This window comes from Pristis pectinata, chromosome 6 (genome assembly GCF_009764475.1).
Source record: "Pristis pectinata isolate sPriPec2 chromosome 6, sPriPec2.1.pri, whole genome shotgun sequence".
NCBI classification, from domain to species: Eukaryota; Metazoa; Chordata; class Chondrichthyes; order Rhinopristiformes; family Pristidae; genus Pristis; species Pristis pectinata.
In genome coordinates this window covers 109,737,606-109,757,143 of record NC_067410.1, presented here as the reverse complement: position 1 = coordinate 109,757,143, position 19,538 = coordinate 109,737,606, and the positions used below count along the sequence as shown (strand labels likewise).

The 19,538-nt window shown below is 46.1% G+C and overlaps 1 protein-coding gene across 1 annotated transcript; it reads left to right on the top strand.

The window, feature by feature from the left end:
* Nucleotides 1–141: 141 nt before the first annotated feature.
* On the top strand, nt 142–18,252 carry mmp23bb (matrix metallopeptidase 23bb). Its single transcript, XM_052018659.1, has 8 exons — nt 142–270; nt 2,173–2,315; nt 3,831–3,967; nt 5,377–5,544; nt 10,856–11,020; nt 13,174–13,284; nt 15,568–15,697; nt 18,039–18,252. The coding sequence occupies exons 1-8, from the start codon at nt 142–144 to the stop codon at nt 18,250–18,252; spliced, it is 1,197 nt and encodes a 398-aa protein (XP_051874619.1).
* The last annotated feature ends 1,286 nt before the right edge of the window (nt 18,253–19,538 follow it).

Below are 19,538 nucleotides of genomic sequence, written 5' to 3'. Positions count from 1 at the left end.
GCAGGGTCTTGTTGCTAACTCACTGCTAACGGGGACTCAAACGACTATCGTTTCAGCAACGGGTGAAACTTTTACCTTTGCATTTACTTAAGAGGCATTGCTGGCTGTCTGTGGAGTGAAATGTGGATGAAGTTTTTGGAAATGAGTTACCAGTGTAAAAGGGCTAATTCTGAATCGTTTTCTTGGAGCTTTCCTTTGTTTCTTTTGCTGTGGATATTCTTGCTGTTCCCCCATCATGTTGAAGCTTTCCCCACGTGGAAGATCGAGCTGGTAAGAAAGAATTTTGCAAATATTCACCCCAAAAAAATAAACTAGCAGTCAATTCACAGAAAGACAAATGTTGATGCTTTCTTTTGGGAAAACCATAACATCAAGATTCAGGAATTATACATTTTTTTACAGCTTGTATAACTGCTTTAATATATTTTTGACTTCATCCAAAAAGATATTTCATAAAATAATAAATATTAAGGCAGCTGTCGGTAAAAACTGCCATATTCCTGTTTCTAACTGTGTCCTAAAGTTGGGGTCCTCTAACGTTCTATGCAAGTAAAATCTTACCAAGATGTTTAGTTCCCGGATATTTCAGTGACCAGGGTAAATCCCTCTCTTCTGGAATTTATGCTATTTTCTCTGTGGCTTCCACAAATCTTTTTTCCAACTCGGAAAGATAGACTCCAGAAATTAATTATCAATGCAATAGGGCATGTAAGTCCTGGGGTGAAAAAAAAATCACAGTGGTTTTCAAAGTTGTGCATTTTTGTTTTACTAAATTTTCCTTGATCGCCCTCATTAATTACAAAAGGTTTTGGAGATATCTTTAAAAATAGTTTGACTGATAATCAATTACCATCCAAGTGTGTATTAGAGTGTTTAGCACAGCCCAGTCCATCCAGGAAACCAGTTTCCCCTCTGTTGACTCTTCCTGCACTTCCTGCTGCCTTGGCAAAACAGCCAACATAATCAAAGACCTTTCCAAACTCAGTCATTCTCTCTTCTCCCCCCTTCTGTCAGGCAGAAGATACAAAACTTGAAAACACATATATCCAGGCTCAAGAACAGCTTCTATCCCACTGTTACAGGCCTCTTGATCAGAACTCCTGTATGATAAAGAAGAACTCTTGATCTCTCAATCTACCTTGTTGTGGCCCTTGCACTTTACTTGTCTACCTGCGCTACACTTTCGCTGTAACTGTAACTCTATATTCTGCATTCTGTTTTCTTTCCTTTTGTACTACCTCAATAAACTTGCCTACACAAGGTCCATCTCCCTCCATTCCCTGCACATTCATGTGCCTATCTAAGAGCCTCTTAAACGCCTCTATTGTGTTTACCTCCACTATCACCTCCGGCAGCGCATTCTGGACACCCTTGACCTTTTGACCACGGACTCTTGACCTCACAATCTACCTCGTTGTGACCTTGCACCTTATTGTCTGTCTGCACTGCACTTTCTCTGTATCTGTAACACTTTATTCTGCCTTCTGTTATTGTTTTCCCTTGTACTACCTCAATGTGATGAAATGATCTCTCTGGATGGCACACAAACTAAAGCTTTTCACTGTACCTCAGTACATGTAACAATAATAAACCAATGACCAATTATCCCCTTCCCAATTTGCTGGGCACAGTGTAGACTGTTGTGTAGGGTAGCCAGTGGGAGGAGGCTGGAGACAGGAGACCAATTGGTGGGGTCTAGCCAAGTATAGTTGGCATTACTATAGCCAATGTTATGGTGTGACTTTGGTTAATGATGGGGTTTCGGGTGTACTAACAATGTAACTGCACTGTGTAATGAATTGACCTGTACGATCAGTTTATAAGACAAGCTTTTCACTGTACCTCGGTACAAGTGACAATAATAAACCAATACCAATACCAATACCAAGTTGTTGGATGTGGTCTTCAGAACTCCACTATGAGATAATTTTGGGGACAGGACTAAACTTCAGAGATTGATGGGTTTTGACATGTTAATAGTTTGTAATGAAGATGGTGCTGTCTGGTTGCATGCTTTTGAGTCCTTCCCATCTCCCTGTTCTCAGGTGCTGGAAATCTAGAGTTATTTATGTTGGAAGTGGGAAAGTCAGAGGAGATCCCACCACCCAGAATATCGAGAGCCTTCACTAGAGCCTTTTCTGTCTAACTGCATCATTTCCATTACATTTGCAGGAAGGAGGGAGAGCTGCACTCAGGAAATCCTACCAGATCCCTACCTCACCGGAAGAGCTGCCCAACACATTTCTGGTGCGCAGGAAGCGTTACGCCATTAACCCCTTGCTCCACAAGTGGGATCACTTCAACATCACCTACAAGTGAGTGAACCACTGCAATAGGCAGACTTTACCCCAGGGACACTAGCCCCACTGAACCAAACTGGTTTTCAAAGGCAGTGGGAAAATTCAGACAGTAAACTGATAGCTCAGTCTTTAACATAAAAGGTGCTGGAAATCTGAAGTAAAAATAGAATATGCTGATAGTACTCAGCAGGTTAGGCAGCATCTGCGGAGAGAGAAGCAGAGTTGACATTTTAGGATGATGACCTCTCATAATCATTAATACTGTCCTTTAGTGACTATCAAATCATTCCCTCAAATCTCTCTAAACACAATGACCACATCCGCTAGTCCTTCCCTGGCTTTATGCAGGTGATGGAGCTGTCTCAATAGACAGTAATCAATAGCACGTCTCCTGTGTTACACAGGGACAGACCTGTACCCAGTGTACTGGTCCCCAGTGTTACACAGGGACAGACCACTACTCAGTGTACTGGTCGCCAGTGTTAGACAGGGACAGACCCGTACGCAGTGTAATGGTCCGCAGTGTTACACAGGGACAGACCTGTACCCAGTGTACTGCTCCCCAGTGTTAGACAAGGACAGACCCGTACCCAGTGTAATGGTCCGCAGTGTTACACATGGACAGACCTGTGCCCAGTGTACTGGTCCCCAGTGTTACACAGGGACAGACCTCTACTCAGTGTACTGGTCCCCAGTGTTAGACAGGGACAGACCCGTATTCAGTGTACTGGGTCCCCAGTGTTACACTGGGACAGACCTGTACCCAATGTACTGCTCCCCAGTGTTACACAGGGACAGACTGTACCCAGTGTATTGGGCAGAGTCCACCACTCTCTGCAGCTTCTTGCGTTCCTGTGCATTCGAATTGTCCTATCAGACAGAAAACAGTAAATTGCTGAGTATAGATTTCTTTCACTTTATGTTCCTGAGAGCAAGTTTAATTTCTGGTGACTTCTGGTAGATAACTTTGGAATTAGCCGTTTGATAGCTAGCCTTAGACACATTTTACAGAAATCCCAATGACAGCACAGAGACTACGTTAGGGACTTTTCTACCTCTCTAAGACAAACGTGAGTGACGTTTGCTTTCTTTAATTGGAGATGAAAGGAGGAGAGATATATGATGGTTGGATTATTCACTGTTGCCCAGAGGGCTGGAGAACTAGAGGGCGCAGCTTTATGGTGAAAGGGGAGAAGTTTAAAGAGATTTGAGGGGTGTGTTTCTCATGCAGAGGGTGGTGGGTTATATGGAACATGTGGAACGAGCTGCCAGAGGAAGTGAAGACAGACACAATGTTTGAAAGGCATTTTGGATAGGAAAGGCAGAGAGGGATATGGACCTAATACAGAGAAAATGGTATTAATGTACGGCAGAATGATCAGTATGGACAAGGTGGGCCACAGGACCCATTTACTGTGCTTGCATGATTCTATGAGTCTGTGAACAAGTCCTGAGACCAGAATGAAGCAGTAGACTAGAGGGAGGGTGTCTTACACAAGTGATCACTGAACCACTTTCCTTCCTTCACAGGATCGTGAAGTTTCCAAGCACTCTGAACAAAGATGACACCAGGAAAGCCATTGCAATCGCCTTTGTAATGTGGAGCGATGTCTCACCTCTCACCTTCACTGAGGTCCCAGCACAAAAGGATGCAGATATCACCATTGGTGGGCACTGAGCTCTTTCCGCTTCCTTTTACTCAGAACCATTTTGCTTTAAGCATTGACTTTATAATCCCCATTTGACACAGAAGGGGGCCATTCAGCCCATCGAGTCTCAATGCAATCCCATTTCTCTCCTAATCTTCCCTGTAATCGAGTCTCTCCACATTCCCACCAACCTCCACCCAGGTTCTAAATGTGATTATGTTTTTTCAGCATTATCAACCAATATTTGAAAGGTGGCCTCATCTGTTACATTATTTTGGACTCTAGGCATCGCTGACAAGGCCAGGATTTGTCACCCATCCCCGACTGCCCTTGGGAAAAGGGGACTGAGCTGCCTCCCTGAACTGTCTTGTAAGTGGGTTTGTTACTTGACCACTAAATCCAGGAGTGGGGAGTAATATTCCAGCAAACTGAATTCAAATTCCTCCTGTGGGAGCTTGGAAGCAAAAAAAAAGCTGTGGGTTGCTGTAAAAATCCAGCTGGTTCAAAAGCCCTGGGAAATAGCAGGAATCAAACGCGGCTTCCTTGCCTAGACCGACCTACTTGTGACTCTTGCATCACAGCAAGGCGATTAACTCTTCGGTGGCTGAATGATAGAAGTAGCATTTCATTGCCCTTATCGCACTATTATCTCACATGCCCACCAACTGCCCTTCGGTTATTTTTGGCTCCACAAAGCAGTAACTTACAGACTCATAGATTAATTCAGCTCAGAAACAGGCCCTTCAGCCCAACTCGTCCATGCTGACCCAGATTCCAGTCCCATTTACCCTAGCTTGGCCTGTCTCCCTTTAAACCTTTCCTATCCATGTCCTTATTCAAATGTCTTTTAAACATTGTAATTGTACCTGCCTCAGCCACTTCCTCTGGCAGCTCACTCCATACACGCACCACCCTCTGCGTGAAGAATTTGCACCCCAGGTCACTTTTAAATCGGTCTCCTTTCACCTTACACCGTGTGCACTAGTTTTTGGTTCCCTTTCCCTGGGAAAAAGACTGCGTGCGTTCACCTTATCTATGCCCCTCATGATTTTACACACCGTTATACAAGAGGCTGATTAATCTTCCCACTCATTCCCACGAACCCCCCCCCCCCATCTTCCTATCATCCCCCTCACCTGAATCCACCCATCACCTGTCAGCTCTTGCTCCACCCCTTTATACCGGCTATCTCCCCTCTATCTTTCAGTCCTGATGAAGGGTCTCAGCCTGAAACGTCGACGGTCCATTTCCCTCCACAGATGCTGCCTGACCCGCTGAGTTCCTCCAGCGTTTCGTGTATTGCTCCAGATCCTAGCATCTGCAGTCTCCTGGGTCTCTCATTACCCGTTACATCCTGCAGAAAATCTTCTTCTCAGATCACGGGAAAGTGGATCTTTTCTTTACATCTAAATTTATATGCATTTCAGGGTTTTACACGTTCAACCACACTGACTGCTGGTTTGCCCCTCTCCACCCCTGCTTCGACGGACTCAACGGAGAGTTGGCACACGCCTTCCTGCCACCACTCGGAGAGATTCACTTTGATAATCACGAGTTCTGGATTCTGGGCAAGTCCCGATTCAGCTGGAAGCAAGGTACTGGCAGCAAGATGGTGTTTGTAATGGCTCAGTGGGTGTTGGTATTGGTCTTGGTTTATTACAGAGCAATACAGCATGGATACAGGCCCTTCGGCCCAACCAGTCCATGCTGACTATGGTGCCCACCCAGCTAGTCACGTTCCAGCGTTCAGCCCATATCCCTCCCAAACCCCGCCCCTCCATGTACCTATCCAAGTGCTTCTTAAATGATACTGTTGTACCTGCCTCACCCACTTCCTCTGGCAGCTCGTTCCATATACTCACCACCCTCTGCATGAAAATATTGCCCCTCAGGTCCCTTTTAAATCTTTCCCCTCTCACCCTAAACCTATGCCCCCTAGTTTTGGACTCCCCTACCCTGGGGAAAGATTGTTACCGTCCACCTTATCTATGCCTCTCATAATTTTAAACATTTCTATAAGGTCGTTCCTCATTCTCCTGTGCTCCAAGGAATAAAGACCTAGCCTGGCCAACCTCTCCCTACAACTCAGGCCCTCAAGTCCTGGCAACATCCTCATAAATCTGCAACTCTTTCCAGTTTAGCCACGCCTTTCCTATAACAGGGTGACCAAAACTCTACACAGTGCTCCAAGTGTGGCCTCACCACCGACTTATACAACTGCAACCTAATGTCCCAACTCCTATACTCAATGCCCTGACGATGAAGGCCAGCATGCTAAACACCTTTTTTACCGCCCTGTCTACCTGTGACGCTGCTTTCAATGAACTATGCACTTGTACTCCTAGGTCCCTCTGTTCCATTACACTCTCTAGTGCCCCACCATTCAAATCCTTCTCTAGTTTGACTTTCCAAAATGGTATTGGTATTGGTTTATTATTGGTATTGGCCTAATATTGGTACATGTACCGAGGTACAGTGAAAAACTTTGTTTTGCATGCCAACCATACAGATCATTTCACAACATCAGTACATCGAGGTAGTACAAGGGTTTTGGTATTGGTTTTATTATGGTCACATGGACTGAAATACAGTGAAAAGATTTTTGTTCATGTGCTATCCAGTCAGATCATTCCATCTGTAAGTACATTGAGGTAGTAAAAATGAAAACAGGATGCAGATTATAGTGTTACTGCCACAGAGAATGTACGTAGACAAATAAAGTGCAAGGGCCCCGAGGAGGTAGATTGGGAGATCAAGAATTCATCCGTTAGTGTATGAGAGGGTCTGATAGCAGTGGGATAAAGCCATTCTTAAGCCTGGTGGTACATGCTCTCAGATTTTTGTATCTTCTTCCTGACAGGAGAAGGGAGAAGAGAGAATGAACTGAGGTTGCTTCCAGGAACTCGTGAGGGGCATAAATAGTTTAGACAGTAGGAAGCTTTCCCCAGAGAAGAAGCATCTAAAACTAGGAGGCATGGTTTTAGGATAAGGGGTAAGAAGTATAGAAGGGTCTGATGAAGAATATTTTCACCCAGAAGGTGGTTAGAAGTTGGAACGGACTACCTGAGGGGACGGTGGAAGCAGATAATCTCACAGCCTTTAAGAAGTATCTAAATGAGCACCTGAATCACCAGAGCACCGAAGGATTGACCCAAGTGCTGGGAAATGGGATTAGTGTGGACAGGTACTTGATGGTCAGCATGAGCATGGTGGGCTGAAGGGCCTGTTCCTGTGCTGTAGAGTTTTCTAGGTTGTAACTCCCAGTGCAGTGTCCAGGGAGAGCTGTCAGAAGTCCTGCCCTTCAGATTAAACCAATGCCCCCATCTTCCCAATGCCCCAATATCCGGGCCATGCCATCTTCTTGCAGCTACCATCGGGCAGGAGGTACAGAAGCCTGAAGTCCCACACCACCAGGTTCAGGAACAGCTACTTCCCTTCAACCATTCGGTTCTTGAACCAACCTGCACCCTAATCACCACAGTTTAGCAACAGTCTGACTACTTTGCACTAAAATTTTTTTTTGTTCTAATTGTGTTTTTTTGTCTAATTTTGTATAACTTTTATTGTTAATTCATGTTTTTCCTGTGAATGTTGTGTATCTGATGCTCTGTGCCTGTGATGCTGCTGCAAGTAAGTTTTTCATTGCACCTGTGTACACGTGGACTTGTGCATCTGACAATAAACTCGACAAACTAAACTAGAATGTAAGAGATCGCAGGGCTCTATTTCTGAAGAAGGACTGATTTCCCTCAGGATCCAGTGGCCCCAATTATTTACCTCACAAGTAATTATCAATAAAGAACAGATTTTCCACCTTTCACCATGGCAGCCTGTGGGATCTTGCTGTGCACACTTTGCACACTTTGCAACAGTGACTACACTTCACAATCACCTTACACTTCATGTATTTAAAGGGCTTTCCCACCAGTCCCATTATTTTCCGGTCACATGACTATCAGCTCTACCCCTCCCACCCCCCCAACCCCAGCCCCACCCTTGATCTCCTGCCGCCCATCCAACCTTGGGGTGATTTGCAGTTAGCAATTAACCTCCCAAACGCACGCATCTTTGGGACATGAGAGGAAGCAAAACACCCGGAGGAAACCCACGTGGCCACAGGGAGGACGTGCAGACTCCACACTGACAGCACTGGAGGTCGGGGTCGAAACTGGGTCACTAGAACTGTGGGGCAGCAGCACTACCCGCTGCACCACCGTGAGGCCCAAGGTACCTCGGTGGTTATAAATGGCTTTGGAACATCCCTACATTGTGAGAGTTGAGTTTATTAGCACTGACATACGTCGTGAAATTTGTAGTTTTGCGGCAGCAATACAGTGAAAGGCATAAAGTATTACTATAAGTTACAAAAATAAATAAATAGTGCAAAAGAGGAACAATGGGGTAGTGTTCATTGGTTCATGGACCGTTCAGAAATCTGATGGCGGAGGGGAAGAAGCTGTTTCAGAATCGTTGAGTGTGGGTCTTCAGGCTCCTGTACCTCCTCCCTGATGGTAGTAACGAGAAGAGGGCATGTCCCGGATGGTGAGGGTCCTCAGTGACGGATTCCACCTCCTTGAGGTACTGACTCTTGAAGATGTCCTCAATGGTGGGAAGGATTGTGCCCGTGATGGAGCTGGCTGAGTCTACAACCCTCTGCAGCCTCTTGCGATCCTGTGCATTGGAGCCTCCACACCAGGCGGTGATGCAACCAGTCAGAATGCTCCCCACCATTTACAAGAGTCTTTGGTGACAGACCAAATCTCCTCAAACTCCGAATGAAGTAGAGCTACTGGCACGCCTTCTTGGTGATTGCATCAACGTGTTGGACCCAAGATAGATCCTCTGAGATGTTGATGCCCAGGAACTTGAAGCTGCTCATCCTTTCCACCGCTGACCCCTCAGTGAGGACTCAATGAGGTGCTGTAGCAATGTGAGTCTGCTCCTTCTTCTTTCAATGCACTTCAGTCACTGAGGCCTTGCAATACAGACAGAGGGTTAAGTGTAACTGGAAAAGAAGCTGACTGTTCCACTGGCAGTGAGCCCCTGGTGTTTGCTTTGTTCCCGTTTCAATTGCTATTTTCCTGGCAGGAACAGAGCAGCCAGGTGACCACACTGGAAGAAGATGGTTCCTGCGGAGATCCAGTAGCAGATGGGGCGAGGAGCTGTAGAGAGAGAAGGAGATAGAAACATTGCTGCGGTAATGGGGCTTGAGTAATCAGTCGAAGAGACAGTGAATGTTGTGGTTAAATTTAACCAAATTTACAGCAGATAGGATTAACCATTCCACTACAATGTTTGAAACGTGCGTTTAATATGATGGACAACTGTGCCGTGAATTATAAAACTTCCCACTACGTTAACTTTATTTCAGACTCGGTGATGTAGAGCTTGCTTCCATTCTGGCATTGTGAAGTGGGCAGGACAGTGGCACAGCAGGTAGAGCCGCTGCCTCACAGTTCCAGTGACCCCCGGTTCGATCCTGACCTTGGGCGCTGTCTGCGTGGAGTTTGCATGTCCCCTCTGTGACTGTTTGGGTTCCCTCCGGATGCTCCGGTTCCCTCCCACATCCCAAAGATGTGCAGGTTAATTGGCCGCCGCAAATCGCCCCTGCTGTATAGTGAGTGGCAGAATCTGGGGGCAGTTGATGGGAATGTGGGGGGAGTTAAAAAAGATTTGTGTAAGTGGGTGCTCAGTGGTCAGCACAGACACAGTGGGCTGAAGGGCCTGTTTCCGTGCTGTATGACTGTCAAAGGTGTGACTGTAAAATTAGAATCAGCCCATTCACAGATGATGTCAAGACGTACAAATATTCAGAGGTTCATAACATGCTGCAGCCCCAGACAAGGCTATTCGACCCACTGAGTGTGCCTCAGCTCCTTCCAAGAATAGTCCAGTTAGTCCCAGTCCCAAGATTTGTCTCCGCAATGCTTCTCTCCTTCACAGGGCAGTGGGAATCTGGAACAGCCTCCCCCCTAAAAATGTTGTTGAGGGTTAGGGTACTTATGCATCTCAAGAGGTTGCCTTTGCTCTACATTGGTGAGGCCAAACACAGACTAGGTGACCACTTCGCAGAACACCTGCGCTCCGTCCGTAACCGCGACCTGCATCTCCCCGTTACCAGTCACTTCACCTCCCCCTCCCACACCATCACTGATACGTCAGCCCTCGGCCTCCTCCACTGCCAGGAGAAGTCCAAGCGCAAGCTGGAGGAACATCACCTCATTTTCCGTCTTGGAACCTTGCAGCCTGACGGTACGAACATTGAATTCTCCCACTTTAGGTAATCCCCACAACCACCCCCACACACACCCAACAACCCTGCCTCTTCTTTTCTTCCCTTTCCTAGCCGCCTTCTCTTTTTCCTACTCCCCTTCTTCCTTCCTTACCTTTGAGCCATCCCCCGGTGGATCTCCTCTCCCCTCCTCCCCCGCACCTGCCCATCACTATCTCTTACCTGCATCTACCTATCACCACCCTGTGCCCACCCCACCTCCCCTCTTCTGTCCACCTATCACTGCTCTGCTTTTCCCTCCTATATATCGGGCTTCCCCTTTCCCTATCTTCAGTCCTGAGGAAGGGTCCCTGACCCGAAACGTTGACCGCCTGCTTTTGTCCACGGATGCTGCCTGGCCTGCTCTGAGTTCCTCCAGCATCATCGTGTTTTTCATCATGACTTAAAGGGGACCTGAGGGGCAACTTTTTCACACAGAGGGTGGCGGGTATATGGAATGGACATAGAATTGGTAGAGGTGGATTCAATTGCAATGGTTAATAGGCAGTTGGACAGGTACGTGCATTGAAATGGTGTCCAGACTGTCTGATGAAAGTAGCTACTGTAGAGCATAAAAAGTAATTGTCATGGATTAGTGGTTAACCCCTGTGTGGTTTACTCTGCCCTGTTGACAGGTGTTTGGCTGAATGACTTGGTCCAGGTTGCAGCTCATGAGATTGGGCATGCACTTGGGCTGATGCACTCCCGCAACATGAGTGCACTGATGCACCCCAATGCAACGTACACAGGGCAGCGACGGATCACACAGGATGACATCTGGGGAATCCAGAGACTCTACGGTGGGTGAATTGTGTACTAACACAGAGGTGTGTATGATTAGCTGTTATTCTGGTCTGCGCACAAGAAAATAAGAGCAGGAGTAGACCACTTGGCCCGTCAAACCTTTGTTTTGTGACTTTGAAATAGCAGTGGTTTTCTGGTAATTGGTAAATTGGTAAATTGGTTTATTATTGTCACATGTACCGAGGTACAGTGAAAAACTTTGTTCTGCATGCTGTCCATACAGATCATTTCATTACATCAGTACATCAAGGGAAAACAAGAACAGAATGCGGAATAGACACAAGAGATTCTGCAGTTGCTGGAATCTGGAGCAACACACACAAAATTCTGGAGGGACTCAGCAGGTCAGGCAGCGTCTATGGAGGGAAATAAATAGTCGATGTTCCAGTCCTGATGAAGGGTCTTGATCCGAAATGTCAACCATTTATTTCCCTCCATAGATGCTGCCTGACCTGCTGAGTCCCTCCAGAATTTTGTGTCAGTTGATGCAGAATAAAGTGTTACAGTTACAGAGAAAGTGCAGTGCAGGCAGACAATAAGGTGCAAGGCCATAATGAGGTAGGTTGTGAGGTCAAGAGTCCATCTTATCGTACTAGGGAACTGTTCAATAGTCTTATAACAGCGGGATAGAAGCTGTCCTTGAGCCTCGTGGTACATGCTCTTAGGCTTTTGTATCTTCTGCCTGAGAGGGGAGAAGACAGAATGTCCGGGGTGGGTGGGGTCTTTGATTATGTTGGCTGCTTTACTGAGGCAGCGAGAAGTGTAGACAGAGTCCATGGAGGGGAGGCTGGTGTCTGTGATGTGCTCTGTGTCCACAACTCTCTGCAGTTTCTTGGGGTCCTGGGCAGAACCAACTTACCAACCAGTACCAACTTACGTCACGGCTCATAGAAACATGGACTGTATGGTAAACTGATGTCATTAGGGGGCTGCGAGACCATCAGACGCACTGAGGTGGGTTGTGACTCGAAGTGGAGACACAAGAGGTGCTGGAATCTGCAGCAAAATAAACCTGCTGGAGGAACTCGTGGGTCAGGCAGCATCTGTGGAGGCAGAGGGATGGTCAACACTGTGGGCTGAGACCCTTCATCGGCCTCACTCCTGATGCAGGGTCTCGACCTGAAACATCGAGCATCCCTCTGCCTCCACAGATGCTGCCTGACCCACCAAGTTCCTTCAGCAGGTTTGTGTTGCTTGTGGCTAGAAACTCCTGGTTTGGATCATATGGCATTAAAGAAAAAATTACAGTTTAGTCCAGATTTTGGACACAAGATTTTTTGGTCATTATCATTTAGTTTTAATGGGAGCTTGCTGTTCACACATTGCGTGTCACTTTCACTATTAAGGTCAAAATTTCAATGGCTTGTGAAATGCTTTAAGATGCCGTGAAAGGCGCCATAGAAATTAAAACCTTCTTTCTCTGTGCTAATCTGGCGAAAGTAACCCACAATGTACCTTTCCTCACACTCTCTCAAATCCTTCTCTATTCAATGTTTATCCATTATCTGTAGAAAATTGGCCTTTCACATGTTTATGCTTCTGTGCCTGTTTTTCTGCTGCTGTTTTAGAGTCATAGAGTCATATAGCATGGAAGCAGGCCCTTTGGCCCAACTCATCCATGCTAGTCCCATCTGCCCGCGTTTGGCCCATAGCCCTCTAAACCTCTTCTATCCATGGACTTATCTAGATGGCTTTTAAACGTTGCAAACGTGCCCGCCTCAACCACTATTTCTGGCAGCTCATTCCAAATACGCACCACCCTTTGTGTGAAGAAGCTGCCCCTGATGTCCCTTTTAAATCTCTCACCTCTGATCTTACACATGTGCTCTGTTGCTTTTAGCACCCCCTCCCTGGGAAAACGACTATGCGCTTTCACCCTGCCTATGCCCCTCATGATCTTATAAACTATCAGGTCTCCTATGTTCCAGGTTTCTTCTGTGCTGTCACACGCAGTGACAATGCCCAGGTTGTCCATTCTCCACACCTGCCCAGATGTGCTGTTTACCCACAGGGGAATTGGCCTTGTGCACCTCTCAGCTCCAGTGTTGGTGTGGACCTGGGTTGGGAGACGGTGAGGAGGGTCAGCAAAACAGAACGATCGCCCACCCTCCGTCTTGGTCTGCTGACTGTAATGCGTCTCCTCTTCCAGGCTGCATTGATAAGAAAAGGCTGTGCGATCCCTGGGCTCGCGTTGGGTTCTGTGAGAAGCGACGTTCGTTCATGAAGAGGCATTGTCCTAAAGTGTGCGACCTGTGCTTTGGTGAGTTTGAATCTAGTCTGCTTAATGCAATGGCAATGAGACGTCCACCAAACCACCCGTGATAAAGTCTGTTCTCGTTCTGTCCAATCCGCATGGTTACACCACTATGATCAGTGTCAAGGTGGAGATTGGTATTGGTTTATTAAATAGGTAAATTGGTTTAATATTGCCACATGTACCAAGAGGAATGAATATAGAGTAACCTACTTCCCTTAACAAAGGTTCACAAGCCAGGGTCATTGACTCAAAGTGAGAGGGAGAAGCTTACAGGGAGATGAGGAAAGTATTTTTCACTCAGAGGTGGAAGAGATCCAGAACTCACTGCCTGAAAGATCGGTAGAGGCAAAAACACTCACCACATTTAAAGACTTGAGGAGCAATGCTGGAAGGACTATGTACCCAGGGGAGAATAGAATTCGCAGAGTCATAGAGCAATACAGCAGTATTCCAAGTGTGGTCTAACCAGAGTTTTATAGAGCTGCAACATTACCTGGCAGCTCTTGAACTCAGTACCCTGACTAATGAAGGCCAACACAGCATATGCCTTCTTAACAACCTTATCAACCTGCGCGGTAGTCTTGAGGGTTCTGTGGACGTGGACCCCAAGATCCCTCTGTTCCTCCACACTGCTAAGAGCCCTGCCATTAACCTTGTATTCTGCCTTCAAGTTCGATCTCCCAAAGTGTGTGGGTGATAGGCAGACGGAACCAGGGGAAAGAAACCGGCTAACAGGGAGGCTGGAGGGGGTTTTTGGAAAGAAGGAGGTGTGTGAGAGAACCTGGGTGCTCCAGTTTCCTACCACATACCATCCTGTACGTCTTTGGGATGTGGGAGGAAACTGGAGCACCCGGGGTTAACCCACCCTGTCACAGGAGAGAATGTGCAAACTCCGCACAAGCAGCACCATAAGTCAGGATTGGACCTGGATTGCTGGTGATATTAGGCAACAGCTCCACCAGCTACGTCACAGTGATTTTTATTCAAAAATAAATACTTAATTAAAATAAACCACTATAGTAGGCTGACAATCATATCAGTTTCAAAATTAAGTATTGGATTGACAATCCTTGCTGATGCTCAGGGCACCAATGCTCAAGACGAGAGGGCATGGCTTTAAGGTTCTGGGTGGGAGGTTCAGGGGAGATGTCAGGGGGAGGTTTTTCACGCAGAGAGTGGTTGGTGCATGGAATGCGCTGCCTGGGGTGGTGGTGGAGGCAGATACATTGGACAGGTTCAAGAGTTTGTTGGATAGGCACATGGAGGAATGTGAGATAGAGGGATATGCGGGAGGAAGGGGTTAGGTAGTGTGAGGGTGGCTTGATGGACGGCACAACATGGTGGGCCGAAGGGCCTGTTTTGTGCTGTATGGTTCTATGGTTTATGCTCAATAATGAATTATGTGATTGACATTCACAAATAGAACATAGAAGATGGAATATTACAGCACAGGAACAGGCCCTTCAGCCCACCATGTTGTGCCGAATTATTTAAACAAATAATTAAACAAATTAACTAAACAACTCTCCTCTGCCTACACCCCAGGTCCATCTCCCTCCATTCCCTGCACATTCATGTGCCTATCCAAGAGCCTCCTAAATCGTATTTGTCCCACCACCACCCCTGGCAGTGCATTCCAACACCCACCACTGTCTGTGTAAAAAAAAACTGCCCGCATGTCTCCATTGAACGTACCCCCTCACCCCTAAATGTGTGGCCTCTAGTATTAGATATTTCGACCCTGGGATAAAAGGTACCGGCTGTCTTCTCTATTTGTGCCCCCCATAATCTTATAAACCTCTATCAGATCACCCCTCAGCCTCCACCGCTCCAGAGAAAATAACCCAAGTTTGTCCGACCTCTCCTTATAGCACATGCCCTCTAATCCAGGCAGCATCCTGATGAACCTTTTCTGAACCCTCTGCAAAGCCCCCACATCCTTCCTGTAATGGGGCGACCAGAACTGAATGCAATACTCCAGATGCGGCCTGACCAGAGTTTTATAAAGCTGCAACATAACTTCCTGACTCTTGAATTCAGTGCCTTGACTAATAAAGAAAAGCATGCCATACACCTTCCTAACCACTCTATCAATGTGCAACTACTTTCAGGGAGCTATGGACTTGGTCTCCAAGATCCCTCTGTATATCGACATTGTTAAGGGTCTTGCCATTAACAGCGTACTGTCACTAACAAAATAGGGAACAGATGGGGAACCGGATTATGAACAGCCACCAGCCAGTGGTGACCAAAGTTCAGTAATAGACCTCTAACCTTTCCTTTCAGAACCACCAGATGCAGTAATTACAACCACAGCTCTACCTCAGAATATTAAGATGAAATATGTGTCCAAAGGTCGTATTGTGACCTTCCGCTGTGGACAGGCTCCCTCAAGGATAAATTCTCTTAAAGTCAGGTGAGTTTCATTGGATCATACCATTTAATTGCCTGCTGAGTACTGCAGAGTAATCAGAGGGTTAACTGAACCATAATGGGAGATTTTCCCAGTGTCTGGCTTACAGTCTTATCTCCCACTGTAGTACAGGAACAACAGTGTGGAGTTTTTTAATTCTCTGGCAGAGTATTGCCCATTGGTAATTATCCTTGAGAAGGTCTCAGTGAGCTGCCTTCTTTAACCATTGCAATCCTTCTGGTGAAGGTGTTCCACCAGTATTTTTAAATGGGGAGATCCATGATTTTGTTTTAGCGATGTTGAAGGAACATCTGTATATATTTATTTAGAACATATGTCGACTGTCTATCTCTGTAGATGCTGCCTGACCTGCTGAGTTCCTCCAGCGTTTTGTATAGCACAAGAACAGGCCCTTCAGCCCATGATGTCTGTGCTGACCATGATGCCAATCTGCCTGCACATGGTCTCGATCCCTCCATTCCCTTGTCTGCTCATGTGCCTCTTAAATTAACTGCCTCTCAAGTGCCTTCAATGCAGTCCCGATCAATACTGAGGTATCTATTAGTGTGGGATGTGTCAGGCAGTAAAATAGTGGGTTGTGTATAACATTCTCACAGTCAGAGGATTGTGTGTTCAATTCCCACTCCAGGGACTTGAGTACCTCACCTTGACGAATATTCTACTACAATACTCAGGGCATGCTGTTCTGTTGGAAGTGCCATCTTTTGTATGTAAAAGGCATAGTGCAATTCTCCCAGTTATCCTTGCCATCTGTAAAACAGATAACTTCACGTTGTCGTAAGTGGAAGCATATTACGCACAAATTTGCGGCCCTTGTTTCCTACAATGCCAACATGGCTACACTTCAGAAGTCTTTCAATGGCTGAGAAGCCTTCTGGGATGCCCTAAGACTGTGAAGGATATTATCAAAGTTATTTCTTTCTAATACCCAACTCCAACAGGGATGCAAAGCAGCCAGAAACACATCAGTCAGACATTCTGCACGCAAAGCAACTTACTGCCCCAACACTTATTTCAAGGAAAATTGACTGGTGTGTTCAGAAGGTGGGCAGGGTGTGTCTGCTCACCTTGCATCGACAGGGAGCTCTGCTGTTTGTGATATATATAAATGACTTGGATGAAAATGTACATGGGTGGGTTAGAACGTTTGCAGATGATGCAAAGGTTGGTGGTGTTGTGGATAGTCTAGAGGATTGCCAAAGGATATAGCGGGATGTAAATCAGTTGTAGATATGGGTGGAGAAATGGCAGTTGTAGTTTAATCTGGGCAAGTGTGAGGTGTTGCACTTTGGGAGATCAAATGTAAAGGCACAGGACACTGTTAATGGCAGAACATTTAATATCATTGATGCACAGAGAAATCTTAGGGTCCAAGTCCATAGCTCCCTGAAAGTTGCCACACAAGTCAATAGGGTGGTAAAAAAGGAATATGGAATGCTTGTCGAGGCATTGAGTTCAAGAGTCAAGATATTGCAGCTTTATAAAACCCTGGTTAGGCTGCATCTGGAGTATTGCATTCAATTCTGGTTGCCCCATTATAGGAAGGATGTGGAGGCTTTGGAGAGGGTTCAGAAGAGGTTCACCAGGATGATGCCTGGATTAGAGGGCAGGTGCTATAAGGAGAGGTTGGACAAACTTGGACTTTTTTTCTCTGGAGCGGCGGAGGCTGAGGGGAGTCCTGATAGAAGTTTATAAGCTTATGACAGGCATGGATAGAGTAGACAGCAAGTATCTTTTTCCCAGGGTCGAAATGTCTCATACCAGAGGGCATGCATTTAAGGTGAGAGGAAGAATGTTCAAAGGAGATGTGCAGGGCAAGATTTTTTTACACAGAGAGTGGTGGGTGCCTGGAATGCGCTGCCTGGGGTGGTGGTGGAGGCAGATACGATAGAGGCATTTAAAAGGCCCTTAGATAGGCTCATGAATATGCAGGAATGGAGGGATGGACCATGTGCAGACAGAAGGGATTAGTGTAATTAGTCACCTTGAGTTTAATTAGTTCAGCACAACGTGGTGGACCGAAGGGCCTGTTCCTGTGCTGTACTGTGCTATGTTCTATGTTCTAATACCAAAGTTGAATTTTATGCCCTCCCTCTTGGTGTGAACATCAAACATCAAATTTGGTCTTTGGCATTTTTTCCTCAAAAAACATCATTAAAACTGATCATTGATTATCATTGTCCTTCGTGGGATCTTGCTGTGTACAGAATAAGCTGTGCGATTTACACTTGTCTTCACTTCCAGTTGATCAGTAAGTTGTTGTATAAATGTAAGGTCTTCCTCTTCCTTTACAATGATTAGCATTTGGTTTGGTTTCTTTCAGTTGGTACAAGGATGGGGAACTACTGGCTAATTCCGTCCCCGGATACTTCATTGTGAAAGGGCAGGACCTCAGTATTGTAGCAAACGAGTTTAACGAGGGCCTGTACACCTGTCAAGTCCAGCGCAAGACCACCACGATTCAAGCCAATTCTTGGTGGATCAGAGTCAAGGAAGACAATGATATTACTGAGCCACAAAATACCAACTTGCATTAAGGACGTGGGTTCCCAACCCATTGTAAAGCAGGTAAAGTGACCCTGGAAGATAATGCCTTAGTTTTAACCAATTGCTTAGTGATGACAGTAGACTTCATCTTGGCAATAGCTTTGATTTCCCAACCAGATCATCATGAGGTCAACTTAGTGAAACTTCTTGATATTGTAAATTGATGACTACCAAATTTGTCCTTTCAACTTGTGGAGATCATTTCACTGGAGGAAAAGATTCCCCCCCACCCCTCGACGGAAGTGGCCCGTTTAGCTCTGGTCCACTGCACAACCTGGGACTGCCCAGAATACAGCATTAGCCAACTGTTATGATGATTTGATATCCTGACAAGCATTAGGAATCGGGGCTGTCAGACACACAAGTGGTAATGGAATGCTTGGACATTAAATCAGACAGCAGTGAGGGGGACTAGTGTTCGTTGGCCGGACTCTAAGGGGGTGAGGGGAAGGTTCAGCTGCACAATTTAAACAAGAACTACAATCAGCAGCTCTAAGCTCATTTGTAACATTGGAGTGGGAGGGAACACAAGAGGACAGGCCTGCAAGAAGACTAAGGCTGCAGATGCAGGGCAGTGCACCTTAACGTTAGACCCATTCACCCAGCGCAGTTAGAAGCACCAACACTCCACTTAAGGCCTGCTCCAATGTGAGTACCCTGCCCCACACTCCTGATGTGAATGTGAAAAGGATTTTGAACATGTGATCTCAAAGTGTATACCACACACGAGTTGGCATCCCTGCGCCTGTTCAAAATCTGCTGTGCGTAAGTCCATTGTGCACGGAGGACCCGATTAACAGGTTACACTGCGGAGAAAGGGTCTGGTTACACTTAAACAATAGTGATAAAATCCATTTGCACTGTGCACAATGCTGTTGAGATGTGCTGAAGAGTTTCCAACCTGTTAAATGATCTGACACTGCAGTGGGAATTGGTTTGTTTTTATCAACTCTGCAAACGACCAATTGGTGAGCTAGGAAATGTAATCACTTGGAAGGATCCTGTCCATGTACATGGAGATTTGTGTGCAGCTCTATGAGTATACCCCCACTCTTCATCCATCCTTTATACACAAGCATGAATTCTTTCTAAAGTCTTGTCCCTGTGAATGTTGGAGCAATGAACTTCTCACAAAGAGCAATGAGCCGATGACTATTTAGTTTTGGTAATGACTATTAGTTGGGGCATCAGGGACGTTCCTCTGTTCCAATGGCTTTTTGGGACTTTTATATTCACCTGGGAGTGCAAAGGGCCATTGTTTAATGTTCCGTCCCTG

Bases quoted from the DNA above. Each gene is read 5' to 3' on its own strand.
- mmp23bb (XM_052018659.1), top strand. From the start codon at position 142: ATGAGTTACCAGTGTAAAAGGGCTAATTCTGAATCGTTTTCTTGGAGC. The intron at 3,968-5,376 runs GTGGGCACTGAG...TATGCATTTCAG, and splicing joins GGATGCAGATATCACCATTG to GGTTTTACACGTTCAACCAC. The intron at 13,285-15,567 runs GTGAGTTTGAAT...CTTTCCTTTCAG, and splicing joins AGTGTGCGACCTGTGCTTTG to AACCACCAGATGCAGTAATT.